The sequence below is a fragment of the Artibeus jamaicensis genome, unplaced genomic scaffold, assembly GCF_021234435.1.
Source record: "Artibeus jamaicensis isolate MK-2021 breed Jamaican fruit bat unplaced genomic scaffold, CSHL_Jam_final scaffold_537, whole genome shotgun sequence".
NCBI lineage: Eukaryota > Metazoa > Chordata > Mammalia > Chiroptera > Phyllostomidae > Artibeus > Artibeus jamaicensis.
In genome coordinates this window covers 44,629,528-44,648,132 of record NW_026522047.1, presented here as the reverse complement: position 1 = coordinate 44,648,132, position 18,605 = coordinate 44,629,528, and the positions used below count along the sequence as shown (strand labels likewise).

Genomic DNA, 18,605 nt, shown 5'->3' with positions numbered 1-18,605 from the left:
GATGGAAGTAGGACTCCAAGAGCTCTTATAAGGGCTGCCTGGGATGGCAGGAACGCAGTGTGGGCAAGCAGTTCAGTGCAGAGACAGGCAGATTAGTGCAGGCTTCTCCCCAAAATGCAGTTTCTGTGAGAAGGATCGGTGTAGAAACTGCTGCTAGGCTCTGTTTTTTTAGAATTTGGCGTGTGAGAGGCAACGGTTTCTCTTGCACATGTTCCTGTCCCTCTTTTTCTCTTCCTTTCCCCTCTGTCTAAAATAAATAAATGAAATCTTTAAAATATATATACATAAAATTTAAGCCCAGTTAGCCACAAGGAGCCCTTCTTAGTAAGTATCTTCTTTCTCGGGGCCTGCAGTAGACAGCATCAGACAAACACTAATCCAGTACGAAGTCTATTCTGGTCCCGGTTCTGGGGCTGGGCACACAGCAATGACACAGACCAACACCTCCTGTCCTGCCTCGCGAGCAAGGCAGGCAGACAAACCCCACAACCAATGAGGTGATTTTTAAGAGTGAGAAATGCTACAAATAATTAAAACAGAATTGGGATAATTAATTCTGAATCTTGCTTTGTTCCCCCTCCAAATTTTATTATGAAAGTGCACCGATCTTACAGGTGTAGTTGGGTTCTTCTTGTATGTGTATTTGCCTGTGTCACCAACCATCAAAATCAAAATGTATAAATCCTGTCACCCCGGAAGGATGCCTGGTGCCCTTCCCACTAAGAGATCAGCACAGTTCTGATTTCTGCTACTGTGGATTAGTTTTGCTTATTTGAGAATTTTCTACAAATGGAATCATATGCTGTCTAGCCCCTGTGTCCTGTACTCATGTCATTGTGTGTATCAGTTTTCCCGTCTTTATTGCCATATTGTATTTCACTGTACAGACGGACTATGGTTTATTGTTTGTCCCTTCATCTGTGGATGGACTTTGGAGTTGTGTTATGTGCTGGTTGTGTCTCTCCCCAAATTTATATGTTGAAGCTCTAACCCCCAGGACCTCAGAATGTCAGTGTATTTGGAGACGGGGTCTTTACAGAAGGGACTGAGCTAAAATGAAGTCATTAATCCAGTACGACTGGTGTCCTTGCCAGGACCATGTGAAGACGCAGAAAAAACAGCTATCAACAAACCAAGGAAAGAGATCTCAAAAGGAACCAACCCTGCTGACACCTTGATCTTGGACTTCCAGCCTCCAAAATTGCAAGAAATAAATTTCTTTGTTTCAGTCACCCAATCTGCAGTGGTGTGTTATGGCAGCACTGGCGAGCTAACTCAGGTTGTTCCTTGGTTTTGGCCATTGTGAGAAAAGCTTCTATGGACATTTGTGTGTATTCTGATACGACTTCCATTTCTTTCGGAGAATGCCGAGAGGTGGAATCCAGGTTGTGAGGTATAGCCCCAAAGCTGCTGTGGAGTTTCCAGGGGACTGTGTACCTCCTCACACACACCACCCGGCTGGTTTTGCTCTGTCCTGACTGCCGTTTTCTGGAGATGCTGGGTGTGGGAAGAAGGTGGCTGCCACCAAGAAGAACCTGAGGAGGGGCTCAAGGCCTTTTTCCCGCTCATCCTTGTGTGGGGTTCTCCCCACTGCCTTATGCTCCCTCGGGCCTTCTTTTACTTAGCCTTGGGGAATACCTGACTTTTTATAAAAATATTACATACTTGATGTTGTAGAAAAAGTATTCCATACAGAAAAATAGCAAAAAGGAAGTCAAGGTGAAGCCAATTAAAACACCCAGAAGCATCCATGTTTAGTGGCTAACGTCCCCTGGGAGGTGCGCTTTCTCTCCAGGAGTGCTGCGTACACGGATGAGGCAACATGGTCGCTAATTCCTTACTCAGGATGATTGCATAGTGTTTGATTTTCCAACTGTTTAAACCAAACTGCGCTGGACCCTTTCTTACACCTTAATGCACTTCTCTGGATATTTCCTTAGGGCGGTTCTAGGAGAGGGAATGCAAGTTAGCAGACGTGCAAAACCTAGTGGTTATATGTGTTTATATGTTACATCTCACACGTGTTAGGTAAACATGTACTACGTATTAATATCTGGAGTATATACAGTAAATAACTTTGTATATGTGTATATATTTATATTAAAATCAAAATAATATTACACATGGTAAAAAACTTAAATGTAGCAGAAAAGTCCAAAAATAAGCTTTTCTCTCTTGATGCTTTCCTCTCAAAGCATAAGGCCAGGAACCGTTTGATATTTCTTTTCTGAAAATACTTTGCGATTACCTACCTATCAGTGTGCTATTAAAGATCTACACAAAATGACTCCTATAACATACGCTGTTTTACATTTTGCTTCCTCTTCTTATATTTGAGATTTTTTGTTGTTTTACTTTAAAAAAAAGATTTTATTGATTCATATTTAGAGGCAGGGGAAGGGAGAGAGAAAAAGAGAGAGAGACACATTAATGTGTGGTTGACTCTTGCACGCCCCCAACTGGGGACCCAGCCCACATCCCAGGCGCGTGCTCTGACTGGGAATTGAACTGGTGACCCCCTGATTTGCAGGCCAGCATTCAATCCACTGAGCCACACCAGTCAGGGCTGAAGATTTTTTTCTTTCTAACGTGAGCACAAATGGATCTATTCCTTTAAGGACTGCACAGCATCTTGTAGATTATGGCAGAGTATACTCTAACTTATTGTAGCAGCCCCTATGAGTAGATACATTGGTGTTTCTGGGTTTAGCTATCATAAACAATATTGCATGGATATTTTATTCTCACATCTTTGCAAACATTTACAAGTTTTTATCACAGGTTGAATTACTAGTTGGGTCAAAGAAAAATACACCTGTGCAGTGTAAGTTTAAGTAGATGTCAAATTTCAATCCAAAAAATTTGCATACTTGCACACACTAACAGTGCGTGTGTCTGTTTCCCTACATCTTTGTTACCACTGGGTAATATCACATTTTTAAAGTTTTGCCCAAGTGTTATGTTGTTTGGATTTTGCATTTCTTGGAGTAAATTTGAATAAGTGCACAAATGTTTATTGGTCCTTTGTACAAACTTAATACTTTCATCCTTATGTCCAGAACACCCTTTCTTTCATTCACTTTCTCAGTTTCCTTCCAGGTCTCTTGCTAGTTTATCCCTTTCCACTCCACCCTCTTCAGGCTTCTGGAGTAATCTTTCTCACAAGAAACTCTGATCACACTGAGTTACCACTAAAAACATGTCAGTGACCTCACCCACACCCGCAGCCTACAGGATAAAGAACCTACACTCTTTAGTCTGGTTTAAAAAGTCCTTTATAATCTGGTTCCTACCCTGCCCCAAATGGTCATTAATTGAACACTTACTACGCGCAGGTGCCCCGTGGGTGCTGGGAGCCACAGGTGAACAGAACAGTCAAATGTCTGCTTCTGCTGCTAACATTCTAGAGCAGTGTTTCTCAAACATTTTCTTCATTACTGCCCCTCTAAAGAAAAAAATTAATTATTTTAAAATTTAAATCAATCAGCCCTGGCTGGTATAGTGGAGGCTGTGAAGGATGGGGTTTGGGGCGGCTGAAGGCCCTGGGGGATGCACTAGAGGCAACCATACATTATGTTTCTCTCCCTTTCTCTTCCCCTCTAAAGATAAATAAATATTTTAATTTCATATTTCATTCTAATTGCATTCAATTTCTCCCTGATTGTGGAAACTGAATACTTAGTAACAGTATTTTATTTGGGAGGGTTGGCTTCGGAGGGTCACAAGCCACCATAATGTTTGAGGGTTTTTTTGCCCCCTAAGAATTCATGTTGGCCTCCTTGGGGGCCATACCATTCACACTGAAAATGCATGCTCTGAAGGGAGAGCTGGACAGTACACAGATAAATGGAAAAGATTCTATCAAGAGAGTCAAGAATGTCACGAAGGAAAGAAGCGAGAGTGGTTGAGGGTGCCACTTGCCGTCTTGATCATCTGAACCACAAAAGTTCTTTCCAGACAAGGAGGAAGTAACCAGCCTCGATTTATTTCAGCTGCAAAGTGGATGCGATAATTTCCTTCTCACAGTGCCTGGCATACAACCAGTGCTCAATGAGTGGGCTTTATTGTTATTATAATTATTTTATTATTCTTATTAAGGTATGGTAGACAATTTTTAGATTTTATTTATTTACTTATTAGAGATGGGGAATGGAGGGAGCAAGAGAGGGAGAGAAACATCGATCGTTGCCTCTCGTATGCACCCCAACTGGAGAGCAAATCCACAACCCAGTCATGTGCCCTGACCAGGAACTGAACCGATGACCTCTCACTTTGTGGGACGACACCCAACCAACTGAGCCACACTGGTCAGGCTGACAATTAACTTTTTTTAAAAAGATTTTATTTATTTTAAGAGAGAGGAGAAGGGAAGGAGAAATAGAGGGAGAGACACATCATTGTGCGGTTGCTTCTCGTGTGTCCCCCTGGCCAGGGGACCTGGACTGCAACCTAGGCATGTGCCCTAGACTGGGAATTGAACCAGTGATCCTCTGTTTCGCACTCAATCCACTGAGCTACGCCATCCAGGGATGACAATTAACATTTTTTATAAATATTTTATTTATTTATTTTTAGAGAGGGGGGAGGGAGGGAGAAAAAAGGAGGGAAACATCAATGTGTGGTTGCCTCTTCTGTGCCCCCTGCCGGCAACATGGCCTGCAACCCAGGCATGTGCCCTGACTGGGAACTGAACTGGCAATGCTTTAAAACTTTTAAAAATATATATTTTTATAGTTTAAGTTACAGTTTCCATACAGTATTATATTAGTTTTAGGTGTACAATGTAGTGATTCAACATTTATATAACTTATGAAGATGATCTCCCAATAAGTCTAGTACCCATCCTACACCATACATAGTTATTGCAATATTATTGATTATATTGCCTATGATGTACTTGACATCTCTGTGACTGTTTTTATAACTAGCAGTTTTTACATTTTAATCCCTTGCCCTTTTAACGCATTCCCATACTCCCCCCCCCCATCTGGCACCAATCAGTCTGTTCTCTGTATCTATGAGTTTGCTTCTGTTTTGTTTGTTCATATGTTTTGTTTTTTTAGGTTCCACAGATAAGTGAAATCTGATTTGTTTCACTTAGCATAATATGCTCTAGGTTGATCCATGTTGTCGCAAATGGCAAGATTTCACTCTTTTATGGCTGAGTAATATTCCATCATATATATGTGCCACCTCTTCTCTATTCATTTGTCATTTGTCTTTTGACAGACATTTAGGTTGCTTCCATATCTCAGCTATTGTAAATACTGCTGTAGTGAATATAAGGTTCGTGTATCTTTTTGAATTAGTGTTTTGAGTTTCTTCAGATAAATACCCAGGAGTGGGATTTCTGGGTCTCTCTTTATTTCTTGGTATAGCTTTTGTTTCAAAGTCTACTTTGTGTGGTATAAGTATTGCTACTCCAGCTTTTTGTTTTGTTTCCACTTGCATGAAGTATCTTTTTGCATCCCTTTATTTTTAGTCTATGTGTGTCTTGCAGTCTGAAGTGAGTCTCTTGTAGACAGCATATGTAACCGTCTTATTTTCTTATCCACTCAGCCATCCTGTGTCTTTTAAGAAAATCTTCACCCAGGGATATTATTTACTGATTTTAGAGAAACGGGAAGGGGGAAGCAGATGGAGGGAGAGAGAGAGAGGGAGAGAGAGAGAGAGAGAGAATCATCAATGTGAGAGAGTAACATCTATGGGTTGTCTCTTGCACACCCCCAACTAGGGTCCTGCCCTGCAACCCAGGCCTTTGCCTTGACTGAAAATCTAACTGCATGCCACCTTTGGGTTTGCAGGTCAACATCCAACCCACTCAGCCACAACAGACAGGGTGTTTATTACCATTTTTTTAAAAAGATTTTATTCCCGGCTGGTGTAGCTCAGTGGACTGAGCACGGGCTGCAAACCAAAGGGTCGCTAGTTCGATTCCCAGTCAGGGCACATGCCTGGGTTGCAGGCCAGGTTCCAGTGGGGGCCATGTAGGAGGCAACCACACATTGATATTTCTCTAACTCTCTCCCTCCCTTTCCCTGTCTAAAAATAAATAAAATCTAAAAAAAAAAAAAAAAGATTTTATTTATTTATTTTTTGAGCGGGTGGGGGGTGTGGGGAAGGGAGAGAAACATCAATGTGTGGTTGCCTCTCACGTGTCCCCTTGTGGGGACCGGGCCTGAAATTCAGGCTTGTGTCCTGACTGGGAATTGGGCCTGCGACTCTGTGGTTTGCACTCAGTCCACTGAGTCACACCAGCCACGGCTATTGCCATTTTATTTTTTTAAAGATATATATAGATACAGATATATCTATCTGCATCTATATATAGATAGATATATCTATCTCTATATGTAGATATATTTATCTATATATCTATATTTACCTACATATCTATATACATAGATATATCTATATAAAATATATATATATATATATATATATATATATATTTTTTTTATTTATTTATTTATTTATTTATTTATTTATTTATTATTTTTTAGAGAGAGGGGAAGGGAGAGGAAACCGGAGGTGACTCTTTGGTTTACAGGCCACCCCAGCCAGAGCTGTTGCCATTTCATTATTAATATTTTTAATCTTTTTTTCTGCTTCTTAAGGAAGTCCACTTAATGTTTTTTTGTAATGCTGGTTTGGTGGTGATACATCGGGTGTACATATTATTTTTCATATTTTTAACGTGCTGGGGTAGGCCCTGAGGTGCGTCTCTTGGGTACCAGGGCCCAGCCACTCCGGGCATCTCCGGCAGCAGGGGGCGCTGCGTGCGCCGGATGGAGCTGTTGTAGGCCAAGGAACCGGAAGTCTCGGTCTCCCCTTACTTCCGGTCTCTGGCTAGGCTCCGGCTGCGTGGAGAAGGATTTGCAATGCCTACTGGAGACTTTGAGTAAGTTGAGGGCTTGGGAACGGGGTTCTGGAGGCGATTTGGGGACGTCCTAGGGGTGATTATGGGTGTGGGTTCGCAGAGGTGGCGGAAGCAGGGTTTCGCTGACTCGACGCTTTTCCTCTACAAACTTGTCTCAGTTCGAAGCCCAGCTGGGCCGACCAGGTGGAGGAAGAGGGAGAGGACGGTGAGTACTCCCGGTCTCCCCGGGTCACCGCTGCCAGCGCCCAGCCCGGTCACTGTCGCCTGCACCAGGCCCCCACCGTGGAAAAGCCGTCCGACCCCTTATTTCCCCTCCGGGTAGCCTCTGCCCCCCTCCATCCTCATCTGGGTCAGGCTATCGCCGGTTCCACATGTTCTCTGGTCGGCCCCTTTCTCCCATGCGTCCGCCCCAGTTCTCGCAGTCGCTCCCCTTTGCCGGGGAGGACGTTGTAACAGTCTGCCTCCTGCCTTTGTGCCAGGCCACCCTTATCTTTGCCATTGCTCGGGGTTATCACAGCCACTTCAGGTGTCCCCTCGCGGCTGTCCCAGGGCACTTCCTGGTCAGTCCTTTGGCCTTGGGCCTGCCTCCCTCAGCTCCTGGCATGGCATCATCCCAAAGGTCCCTTCATTTCAGCTTAGGAACTCCTGCCCCTCCACCTCACCCTTCTCCCCACACTCCCTCTGACAGACAAATGTGTCACCAGCGAGCTTCTCAAGGGGATCCCTTTGGCCACTGGCGACACCAGCCCAGAACCTGAGCTACTGCCAGGAGGTGAGTGACAACCTCCACTCCGTCCCTGAGGAAGAGGCTACATCTTTTCCTAGCCATATTCCCTTCTGTCCCTATTACATGCGGCTCAGTTCCTCTCACCTCTCCTGCTATTCCAGGTCCACTTCCATCTCCCAAGGAGGTCATCAATGGAAACATCAAGACAGTGACTGAATATAAGGTAGATGAGGATGGCAAGAAGTTCAAGGTGAGGCTGGGTGAGGAGGCGGGGGCAGTTGGACCAGGAGGGGGTGGTGTGTGTTGGGTGGGTTGGTGAGGAAGATCCCCTGGGCCCAGTAGCCTGAGGCACAGGAAACCCAAACCTGTCCTCCTCTCTCCCATGCCCAGATTGTCCGCACCTTCAGAATTGAGACCCGGAAGGCCTCAAAGGCTGTTGCAAGGAGGAAGGTGAGACCCTGCTCCCCTTTCCTTGGGGGTGGGGGCAGTCCAGAGGGTTGAATCAGAAGAATTGAGAATTCTTTTCCCCGGTGTCTCTATTTTCAGAAGTGGGGTTTAACTGGTTTACCTATTTTGTTGGAGGACAGTTGAGGGTGTGTACACCTTGTTGGGGTCCCAAAAAGTCTGGGGTGCTGGAGTGGATGAGGTTGTTTCTTATTATTCTTGGCTCGTCTACCAGGAGGAGCAGAGTCAAGTGCTCCCCTGAGGTGGTCACAGCACAAGGAGCCATAGCAATAAGTAGACTCGGCACAGCTGTCTGCATACTTTTTGCCAGACCCCATGCCATATGTTTTGTTGAAGTTTTTTCAGTTTATCCCCATAACAGCACAGGATGGTGGAGAGCATGTGTGGTCCCCACTTTAAAGGGCGTGAAGCTGAGGCTCAGGTTGTTCAACTAGCCCGAGGCCCCTTGAGGTCTCGGTGACCCCTGCACACTTCTGAGCATCGCTCCCTGGTGGAAGCTGGTCTTGTTGGCCATGCAGCTGCTTCCCCCTGAGCCTCTGTTCTCTCATCTAGAACATGGGGCCCAGAGCTGCCTAGCCTCCTGGAGCCGCCAGGGCTTGGTGCTTTGTGTGCACTCAGGAAATAGGAGCTGTTGTTACTACTATGTGTGTGGCGGAGAGGGTGGGGAGTGGGATTTATGTCCAGGACATCCTGGAAGGGGCTAGTGTAGGTCTTGGCTGAAGAGGGGAGGGCTTACGTGCCCCTGCCCTGCCCTGTTGCCCACTCTCCCTGGAGCCCAGAACTGGAAGAAGTTTGGGAATTCAGAGTTTGACCCACCAGGGCCCAATGTGGCCACCACCACAGTCAGTGATGATGTGTCCATGACTTTTATCACCAGCAAGGAGGTAAGTGTGGCAGTAGGGCAGGGTGGTGGTGGCCAGGGTGGTGGGGATATGTGGTAGTCCCCCTCTGAGCTGCTTCTGCCTGCCCTGCCAGGATCTGAACTGCCAGGAGGAGGAGGACCCGATGAACAAGCTCAAGGGCCAGAAGATCGTGTCCTGCCGCATCTGCAAGGGTGATCACTGGACCACACGCTGCCCCTACAAGGACACGCTAGGGCCCATGCAAAAGGAGCTGGCTGAACAGCTGGGCCTGTCCACTGGCGAGAAGGAGAAACTGCCTGGAGGTGCTGGGGCCTGGGGGTGTGGCTAGCAGGTCATGGAGGGGGGCTCTGTGCCACTGACAGTCCTAGGTTGTCATCTGCTTTGTGTGAACGGTGGTCCTCGTCACAGCTACCATCTTGCACACTACAGCATGAGTACTGCAAAGGCTGTGGCCACAGTCTTTGTGTGTGTGAGAGAGACTGGTCAGGTGGGTGCTGTGACTGCTGGTGATGTCACCTGTCCCTTGTTGGGGTCTGTGAGAACCATTTATGTGGATGCCTGTGTGTGAACTACACAGTGCATGGTTGGGAGACGGTGGGCCCCCGTATGTGAGACTCGCCTGCTGTGATTCTGCTGCTGATTTTGTGATGGTCCTGATGTGAGTGTGCTCTGTCTGTCTGCATGGACACGGCTGCCACCCTGTGTTTCTGTGCATGCACATGCATACTTCTGAGTAGTCACAAGTGACTGTCTACAGTCTGTGTTCTTCAGTGTGATTTGCTGCTGGTGACTGAGTTCACACAACTCTGAATTTCACCCTGGGTGCAGTCTTTTTGTTAACTGCCATGTGCGTGGGACCAGAGGACTGTCCCTGCCTCGTGTGCTTGTGTTCCTCTGTGTTGGCTGGGCAGAGTCCCTCTAGCTCTCAGTCCTCTGGGCACCTCAGACTGTGTCAACACCTGTGGCTTCTCCTCTGTGTAGTGCTGGCTTCCTGGATGTGGCCCTTACGTCATCGTGGCCACCAGGTCTCTGAGGGACCAGCTGGGTGCCTGTGGCTTTGACAGATAGTGCCTGGGCTGGGTTGGGGCTGGAAACACCAGCATCCTGGGTTGCGCTGTACCTCTGCTGGGCTAGGCTGAGGCCCGACCCGACTGCTTTCGGTCTCCAGAGCTGGAGCCTGTGCAGGCAGCCCAGAACAAGACAGGGAAGTACGTGCCACCAAGCCTGCGGGACGGGGCCAGCCGCCGTGGGGAGTCCATGCAGCCCAACCGCAGAGGTGAGGCAGTGGGACCACCCTGATGCTGGCCTGTGGGCACGCACCTCTTAGCACCCTGTGGTGATCCTGTGGGTAGGGCCCAAGCTGCCTGGCCCTTCACAGCTGCTTCTCCTTGCCTGGTGCCTAGCTGATGACAATGCCACCATCCGTGTCACCAACCTGTCAGAGGACACTCGTGAGACCGACTTGCAAGAGCTCTTCAGGCCCTTTGGCTCCATCTCCCGTATCTACTTGGCAAAGGACAAGACCACTGGCCAGTCCAAGGTGGGCGTGGCAGCCATGATCAGGGAGGGGTTATCTGTCTGGCTCTGCTCTGAATGCCCCCTTCCTCCCCTTCCCACCCTTCTCCAGGGCTTTGCCTTCATCAGCTTCCATCGTCGAGAGGATGCTGCCCGTGCCATTGCTGGGGTGTCCGGCTTCGGCTACGACCACCTCATCCTCAACGTTGAATGGGCCAAGTAAGACCCCTCTCCTGCCCATCACTGTGCCATGGCTGACACTTGGGGCTGACAGTGGCCCCATACCAGCAGAATAATCACCAGGCCTGTTCTAAGATGCGGGTCATTTATTGTCCTTTATTTTGAGGAGGGGCCACTGCCGTGCAGGGCTTGGCTGGTAACTGCTGGTCTGGCTCTGCACGTACCCTGCCCCAGGCCTATACAGGCCCCAGTTGTGTGTGTGGGTGGGGATGTTTTGGGATTCCCGTTGGGGTCTGAAGCCCCAGCACTTGCCCTCTTCATCACTGCTGTCTTCCTCTCTAGGCCATCCACCAACTAAGCCAGCGGTCCCTGCTGCTGCTGTCCGGCCCCTGGCTGTACCACAACAGAAGGCAGCCTCACAAAGCAGGGCGTGCCAAGGGCAATAAAAAGGCTCAGTCACCCTTTGTGCATCCTGTTTATTTGTGAATGTCACCCACTTTGTGGCAGTTGGGGTCAGCCCTCCCCTTGCTGGGGCTTGCTCTCCGGCCCTGCTCAGGGTTGGTGCTGTGGGCTGAAGTTCTTGTAGCTCTGGCCTGGGTGCTCACCGCTCCTGCGACAGGCCTCTCTTTGGGGAGGTGGTTTGGGGCCTGCCGTGTTGTCACCCTCGTTCTGCTGCTGGTTCCCAGTGCCTTGTGGGCGGAAAGAGGCTCAAGATAGGCCAGGTCATGGGCTCAGCTCAGGGTGGTGGGGCCCTGAGGTTTTAGTGCCTGGGATGGTGAGGGGCAGGGCTTGGCTGCAGCTCTCAGCATTCTTTGGGGCCTGGCCCTCCCCGCAGCCAAGGCAGGACTGCTGGTAGTGGCAGGCCACACTGGGTACTACAGCCATGTAGAGCAGTGGGTGGATGCAGATGGCCAGAGGCACGAGACCCCGTGTCACCTGGTGCCCCACATAGGACCCCAGGTCTAATGCCTCCACAGCCTGAGCCACGTCCACAAAGGCTGGGCAGCGGGCTCTCCAGCGCTGCCGAGCCCAAAGATTGATTACCCGTGTGACGAAGTAGGGCACATAGGAGCTGGCGTAGAGTGCCACACCACTGGCCACAAGTACTGCCACATGCTTCTTTTCAGCTGCTGTCATGCCATGGCTACCCAGTATGGCTCGTCCAAGGGCACTGTAGGCTGCTAGGGTGAGCAGCAATGGCAGGCCACAGCCCAGTACCCCCAGTACCAGGCTGTAGGCTATGTAGGCCTCAAGCTGGCTGTCACCCGTAGTCCCCAGGCACTTGATGCAGGCCTTGGGCCTGGCCACAGTGCAGTTACCTTCCTGCTGTGGTGTCGTCAGGTGAGAAAAGCTGAGTGTGGGAGCAGCCAGCAGAGCCACTAGCACCCAGCCAATGGCACTTAGGATCCAGGCGTGCTTGGGCTGCAGGTGAGAGCGGGTGAAGAAGGGGTGGACAACACCCAGGTAACGATTGAGGCTGATGCACGTGACGAAGGTGACGCTGCCCAGCAGGTTGCAGGTGAATAGGAAACGCTCCAGGCGGCAGGCAGCCTCCCCGTAGCGCCAGTGTTTGGGTGGGTAGAAGTAGGCAGCTAGTGGGGGTAGTGTCAGGGCGTAGAGCAGGTCGCTGACAGCCAGCTGGGTGGAGAAGACCACAGCTGGGGACCATGGGCGCTGCTCCCGTGTGCTGAAGCGGTAGAGGGCCACGCTGTTGCCAGCCACGGCCACCAGGAACTCAATCACCAGAATAGGCCACAGAAAGACTTCCTGGAAGCTACCGAGGATTTGGTCAGCAGCTGCTGTGATGTTGTCTGGGCAAGGTGGGGCACCTGTGAACCAAGGGTATTGCCAAGTGAGGCCTGTCCTGCAATGTGGCTCCTGCGGTCAGAGCTGCACTGCACCGTGGCATCAGTCCTGAGCGCCTTTGTGCCAGGCCTGCACAACCCCTTTGTGGATTTTTGCTGAGTCCTGTCCTCCCCCAGGAGGGGCACCAGCTTCAGCTCCTTTTTAGAGGGAATCAGGTCCATAAACACCAGAAACCCAGAGTACACCGGGCTCTTCTGGGGTCCTGCACACTCAAGAACCAGTTGGGCCAAGAACCAGGGAGGACTGCTCCCCTCATAGGACCCATGTAACCTGGCAGTGATGACAGAGTCATCAGGCCTGGGGTGGACGAGCAGGAACCCAAGACAGTCTCAGACCCCACTGTACTCTCCCAACTCCAATCCATCAGCAAGTCCCCTCCTTCAGAATCTGACACACCATTAGCACCACTGGTGTCCAGCTCGCATCATCTCCCACCACATATGCGGTTGCCTGGGCCCTGCCCTCCTAGCTCCCCTCATGTCTATTCTCCCCATGTCCTCCAGAGGGCGCCTGTGAGCACCTAAGGTCGTATCACTTGGCTCAGCCTGTCCTAGGGCTCCCTCCTATCAGAAGGGAAAGCCAGGGCTTGCCTCATTGCTTCCACTTGCCTTCATCCTCTCCAGCTTTCAGTGAGTCCCACAGCCCACTTCCTGGCTGTTCCTAGGCACATCCTGCTTCCGGGACTTTGCACTGGCTACTCTTTTTGCTTGAATCATAGGCTGTCTCCCTCACCTCTGGCTCTGGCCACCCTAACATTGCCACTGTGCCTCAGCCCACTTCCCTTTTTTCTCAAAAGAGCCTCTTTCTCCACGTGATTGCTGTTTAAAGTCCCCAGGAAAAGGCCCCTTTTGAAGGGAGTGCCGCCTTGAGGTTCCCTAGTGTCCACAACAGTACACGGGACAGTACAGTGTGGGGAGAGCCAGCCCTGCAGTTAATTCCCGCACACCCGGCTCAGCCTGAGCTTTTTGAGAAATGAATGCGTCTTCCCCAGTGGATCCAGCAGGCCATCCACAGTGCTACGTGCCCCGACCCTCCCTCCCCACAGACTGTTTCTGTGCTTTCACTTCTGCCTTCCTGTCCCAGCTCTTGGCGCCAGGGCTCGGGGAGGAAGCTACCTTTTAGAGATGATTCTTAAACCATCCTCCTGCCCCCACTGCCCCTCTAACCCCAAGTCCTAGGCTGAGTTACACAAGGTCCAGGGCCCTAGATGTGTGCTCAGCCCAAGAAACCTGCTGCACACTCCCCTCACCTGAGGTGGTGGCCGCCATGTCCCTTGCTCCGCTTGAGTATGCTACCCACGACGTGTCTTGGTCCCTCCCCCAGCAGCTCCACCTACAGCCCACAGAGCAGAACAAATCAGGTTCAGTCAGGCGCCAACCACCCTTCTGCCCATTTCCTTTCTCATGACACCCTCCAAATCTAGCCTTTCTGCTAGAAGGGGAGCCCTTAGTCTGAGGGAGGTTGGGGAGGGGCCTAGGACCCAGAGGCACCAAAGATGGATCAAATCTGAGCTCTGCCCTCAGATTCTACATGTCCAGGCCCAACTCCCTGGGCCCATTAGCCTGGCTGGGCCCTCTGCCCCCAGGCCCCTATTGCAAATGCAGCCTCTGATTCATGGAAAATCAGTGTTTATTAGAGTGGAGATTGGGGAACCACCTCCTTTATGAAAGGAAACAGGGCTGTACCTGGACACCCAGGCAGGAGCCCAGGGCAGCATCTCAGGGGCCCCAATCTGGGACATTCCATCAGCTGCTCAGACTCGGCTTCAGGCCACTCTCTTTGGTGGCTTTGCTCGGCCTCGGCCACAGTCCTGAGCAGCCCCTTGAGGCCCTAGCTTGGCTCGGGCCCCCCAGGGCCTGCCCTTGGTCTTTAGAGGCCTCTGGTCACTGCCACGGTCTGGCCTCCTCTGCTTTACTCGCTGCTTCTTGCCTGGAGGCCCGGTGGGCCATCGCCGCTGAGCCTTTGGGAACATGTCTGTGAGGAGAGATTGTGTCAGGGTCACCAGGGCACAGAGACAGGTTCATAACACCTGGCTGCAACAATTCCTGCCACACACCTTCATCAGGCTCTTCACCCACTGCCTGGCGGAAATACTCAGCTTCATCCTCCTCCTCCTGCTGGCCAGCCACCTCTGCCCCTGGGGGGGCCCCAGGGTCCTCAGCATCACTATCCCCATCAGCCTCTGCCCGAGCCCGCTTCATGCCTGCCAGGCTCTTCTTCCTGGAGGAGAGGGACGTTGACCAGTGCAGCAGCCCGCAGCAGGGACATACCTTACCCACTGACCACACACCTGTGGGCCTCTCGTCGTTCCTGTTTACGCTGGACATTCTGGGCCTGCTGGGCCTGCCTCTGGGCCTTGAGCCGCAGCTTTTCTTCCTTGGCTGCTAGTATGGCCTGTAGTTCCTCCTCTGTCTTGTGCACTTAGAAGAGATGGTTCAAGATTTTCACCAAGTACCAGGGGTGCCCAGCGCACCTAACAACCCACCTTGGAAGGGCCTCAGACCCCAGCCCTATGCCTGCCAGCCCTGTCCTCACCGAAACTATGAAAGAGCACATTCCCCTCCCCGACGCCCTCCTGGATCTTGATAAGCTGCAGCGTCATCCGAGGCCCAATCTGGAGGGACACAAAGCAAAAGTCAGTCCTTCCTTAGGGCTGAACGATGCCAGAAGAAATCCCATCAGCCACTGGGCCTCACCTCGGTAAGCCTCACAGCACTCTGCTGGGCCCGCATGTTGCCGCGCCCTGCGACAGCCTGGGGCAGCTCTGTGATGTTGTGTTCGCCGTCGGGCTCTGCCTCACTCTCGGACAGCCCTGCGCCCCTGTGCTGGGAACACATAGCTCAGCAGAGAATCCCAGACTCCTGGGACAGTTCTGGGACCCCTTGGACTGTGGTAGCCTCCCACCTCGCCCCTTCCTCACGTGGCCAGCAGCTCGCTGATGTCCTGCAGGCGGCTCATGTTGGGGAACTTCTCTTGGAGAAGTTTCTTCATACCACGACTTGCACCCACAGGCACAACTTTGATGCTACTGCGGGGGCCAGAGTGAGTGAGGAGGGGGTTAGGGGCCACAGGGTTGGAGACCAGCCCTACCTTCTCCCCTTTTCACGGTGCGTCAGGGCGTTTACTTTGAGACTGGGCAATCACTGAGTCTCAGCAGCAGCACTGTCATCAGCCACACACAGAGCAGCCCCCCACCCTGGCCCATCCTCCCCACTCACTAGTGGCGGAAATCCAGATCCTGGGAGTCAGGGTTGTAGCTGATGAGAAGACAGCGCTTGATGGTATTCAGATTCACCTGGAAAGGAGACGATGAGGGCACAGTATCATGTCAGCTGCCTTCAGGCATCACTATGTGCGAGAGCCCAAGCCAATTCCTGCAGGGACCGATGGGGCTGCAAGTGATGTCCATGGACTGCCGGCTAGAAATCCTGGTTCCAGCACCCACCAAGGCCACCCACTCTGGACTCCCTGGTGATCACAACCAACAAGACGAATGTGGGACCTGCTGGTACCAGAAATTAGGAGCTGTTGCCTTATATCTAACCTCAGACTATCAACTTCACCCGTCCGCCTCAGCGTCCCTCCTAGGTTGGGGCCATGACAACACAAACTGCACTGCTTAAACCAGCACTCAATACAGCACCACAGGCACGACCCACCTGCCAGATGGAAAGGCAGCACAGCACACGGGTAGCCTCTTGCCCCAGCTCACACATGTGAGATTTGGCCTTGGGAGCTGGAGCTCCCCACCCCAGTGCTAGGAAGTGAGGTCTGAGCCATCAACCCCAGGGCCTGTGTGGTACCTGCTACCTGCCTCGTGCACCCACACCTGCCACCACACCAGGCCCTGCCCACCTGGTGTACGTTGATGGAGGGAAACAGGTTCTGGAACATAGTGGCCATAAGCTTCACGTGCATGCCATGGGGGCCGAAGCTGTTGAGCACCAGGAGGGGAGGGTGAGTGAACTGCTGCTCGTGCATGCGGTGGCGGCGCAGAGAAGAGACCACGTCACGAACCAGTGTGTACTGCAGGGCAGGGTGAGGAGTGGGTGACCACCAACCACACATGGCTGGCGCCAGCTCCTACCCCACATGGTCCTCACACTACCTCCCAGCCTTACCTTATTGATCCGGAAGGTCAAAGTGGGGCCTCCTGGGAGGCGCATCAGCTTCTATAGAAGAAAAGATCAAAATGAGGGTTGAGGCGTCCATGTAGAGAGCAGGGGCAGTGAGAACCTTTGCCCCATCTCTTCAGAGCGTTTACTTTGAAGCCAGAATCATGGCAACTCAGAGGCACATGGGTTCATCAAGAGAGTTGGGGGAGAAGGAGGGTATGGGGAAGATGGGTGCAGGCATCCACTCACAAAGTAGATATTAGTCTCTGTTTTGCTCAGTATCAGGAAATGAGTGACCCCAAGAGGCCCAGCCACTGCCACACAATCCTTCAGAGAATTTTTCTTTCGTATCTGGTATTATAAAGAAAGAGAAATGATTAAAGACACGCTCCTTTTGAGCAAAGGTTCTAAATTTAAACTGTTATGCCCTTTCTCGCATCTATCCTTTCGGAGAAGGGGGTGAGAGGGTAGCAGAATACTCTTGATCTCTACAGCTCATCAGACGTTAGTTTTACTACCGCCTTTGTTCCTTGTCTACTGTATGCATCGCCCCATTTTGCAGATGAGCCAACTGAAGCCCAGCAAAGTTACCTAACTTGCTCTACCAGGGGCGTTGAACTAGTTTTCACCGAGGGCCACAACAGCCTCGCAGTTGCCTTCGAAGGGCCAAAGTAATTTTAGGACTGTATAGATGTAACTACTGCTTAACCGTTAAGGAGTTGAAATTACGTTTGGCCCTTAAAAGGCAACCACGAGGCTGATGTGGCCACTGGTGAAAATGAGTTTGACAACTCTGCTTTAGACCTTTGAGGGAAGTCAAGTTTCCAACCCAGGTTAGCTGATTCGAGTCCCCTTGTAATCACCAGTCCCAGGCACCAGCCAAGCCCTTCACCCGCGCGCCCTCGCTGCTGCCCTGCAAAGCTCCAAACAGCAGCACGGTAGTCCCCATAAGGGTCCCTTTCTCCGACCAAGTAGAATGAGACCCCGCGCGGTTGAAGCTACTCCCGCAGCCTCGAAGACGCGACCCAGGCAGGGCAGGTGGAGGTGGGCTGGGGGGGCGGGTGCAGACCTGCAGGCGAGTGGCGGTGAGCGGCTCCATGACCCGCCGTAGGTCCAGGCTGAGCTGCCGCACGCCGCGACCCGCACGGCCGCGGGCGAACACGAACGAATGAGGCTGCGCGGCATAGGCCTCGAGGTTGCGCTGTTGAGCCTGGGCGCGCGCCCGCTTCTGGTACCGGGACTACGGGAGTGAAAGGCGAGCGGTGAGCTCTGCGGCCCCCAGCGGCCAGCCGCCCGCACCGCCCACCTCCCCGACCGCCGCACCTCACCCGCCCGGACTGCCGCATGCTGCCGTCTAGTCCACGAGCCCTTTCTGCCGGCCGCTTCCGGAACCTTTCTGCTCACATCCGGCACCGGAGAGGCACTCGCCCGTGGCGTCGCTACGTGGTGACGTCACCAGTTGGGCAAACGCACCAGACAGCGAAACGGGTGGACACGGGGGAAGAAATAACAAATTAAAAAAAAAAAAAAAAAAAAAATCAGGTCCTAGTCATTCAGTCATATGGACTTTGCACCAAAACGCCAAAACTGAGGGTTCGATCCCCGGTCGGGGCACAAGCAATAAACGCATAAATTGGTGAAACCACAAATCGATGATTCTCTGAAATCAATAAATAAAAACTTTAAGAAACCATTGCCTCTATTGCTATAGAGACACCGGGTGCCTGTTTCTACGGAAACGGGCTGGATCCGCGTCTCTCAGGGAGCCTGTGACAGCTCTGAGAAAGGAAGGGGGGTTCGAATCCCGCCTCGACCATTTCCGCCAGTGGTGCGATTTTGAGAGCCAATTTCCACACCCCTAAAGTAAATATGATAGTCCTTTAATCCTTGGCCTGATCTGTGAATAAAGAGAGAGGATGTATGCACAGTGCGTGGCACACTAGTGCCAGATACTTGGGAAGCAACCAGAGAAGGGGGTAGCATCGTGGCCGGTT

General features: G+C 51.5%; 2 protein-coding genes and 2 non-coding genes across 6 annotated transcripts; 1 reads left to right on the top strand and 3 right to left on the bottom strand.

Annotated features, from left to right (window-relative positions):
• The first annotated feature begins 6,820 nt into the window (after positions 1-6,820).
• EIF3G (eukaryotic translation initiation factor 3 subunit G) lies at positions 6,821-11,091 on the top strand. Its single transcript, XM_037129133.2, has 11 exons — positions 6,821-6,901; positions 7,039-7,085; positions 7,569-7,652; positions 7,769-7,857; positions 7,998-8,057; positions 8,852-8,956; positions 9,048-9,237; positions 10,104-10,211; positions 10,339-10,475; positions 10,563-10,669; positions 10,973-11,091. The coding sequence occupies exons 1-11, from the start codon at positions 6,882-6,884 to the stop codon at positions 10,986-10,988; spliced, it is 963 nt and encodes a 320-aa protein (XP_036985028.1). The 5' UTR covers positions 6,821-6,881; the 3' UTR covers positions 10,989-11,091.
• Positions 11,092-11,167: 76 nt separating this feature from the next.
• Positions 11,168-18,021, bottom strand: P2RY11 (purinergic receptor P2Y11). 3 transcript variants are annotated; one of them, XM_037129130.2, is made up of 13 exons: positions 17,940-18,021; positions 17,681-17,851; positions 16,861-16,962; positions 16,618-16,668; positions 16,352-16,522; positions 15,715-15,791; positions 15,417-15,524; positions 15,193-15,316; positions 15,032-15,110; positions 14,787-14,916; positions 14,553-14,716; positions 14,387-14,470; positions 11,168-12,459 (listed from the first exon to the last, which is right to left on the bottom strand). In XM_037129130.2, the coding sequence occupies exons 1-13, from the start codon at positions 17,955-17,957 to the stop codon at positions 11,354-11,356; spliced, it is 2,385 nt and encodes a 794-aa protein (XP_036985025.2). In that variant the 5' UTR covers positions 17,958-18,021; the 3' UTR covers positions 11,168-11,353. The 3 variants fall into 3 exon arrangements, with proteins under 3 accessions (XP_036985025.2, XP_036985024.2, XP_036985023.2); XM_037129128.2 differs by lacking the exon at positions 11,168-12,459 and having other exon boundaries at positions 14,108-14,470; positions 17,935-17,992; XM_037129129.2 differs by lacking the exons at positions 14,387-14,470; positions 14,553-14,716; positions 14,787-14,916; ... (7 more) ...; positions 17,681-17,851; positions 17,940-18,021 and adding exons at positions 13,746-13,828; positions 14,182-14,319.
• LOC119037090 (small nucleolar RNA U105B) lies at positions 15,599-15,678 on the bottom strand. Its single transcript, XR_005080149.1, has one exon. It is a non-coding gene; the product is annotated as a small nucleolar RNA U105B (small nucleolar RNA).
• On the bottom strand, positions 16,732-16,818 carry LOC119037094 (small nucleolar RNA SNORD105). The gene has a single exon (XR_005080153.1). It is a non-coding gene; the product is annotated as a small nucleolar RNA SNORD105 (small nucleolar RNA).
• Positions 18,022-18,605: the final 584 nt, after the last annotated feature.

What these genes read in the sequence shown, in the direction of transcription:
- EIF3G (XM_037129133.2), top strand. Translation starts at nt 6,882, where the DNA reads ATGCCTACTGGAGACTTTGA. An exon ending in GGAGGAAGAGGGAGAGGACG is followed by an intron (nt 7,086 to 7,568) that starts GTGAGTACTCCC and finishes TCCCTCTGACAG; the next exon opens with ACAAATGTGTCACCAGCGAG. An exon ending in ACCTGAGCTACTGCCAGGAG is followed by an intron (nt 7,653 to 7,768) that starts GTGAGTGACAAC and finishes CTGCTATTCCAG; the next exon opens with GTCCACTTCCATCTCCCAAG.
- P2RY11 (XM_037129130.2), bottom strand. An exon ending in TGACCTTCCGGATCAATAAG is followed by an intron (nt 16,523 to 16,617) that starts GTAAGGCTGGGA and finishes CCTGCCCTGCAG; the next exon opens with TACACACTGGTTCGTGACGT. An exon ending in GATCTGGATTTCCGCCACTA is followed by an intron (nt 15,525 to 15,714) that starts GTGAGTGGGGAG and finishes TGGCCCCCGCAG; the next exon opens with TAGCATCAAAGTTGTGCCTG.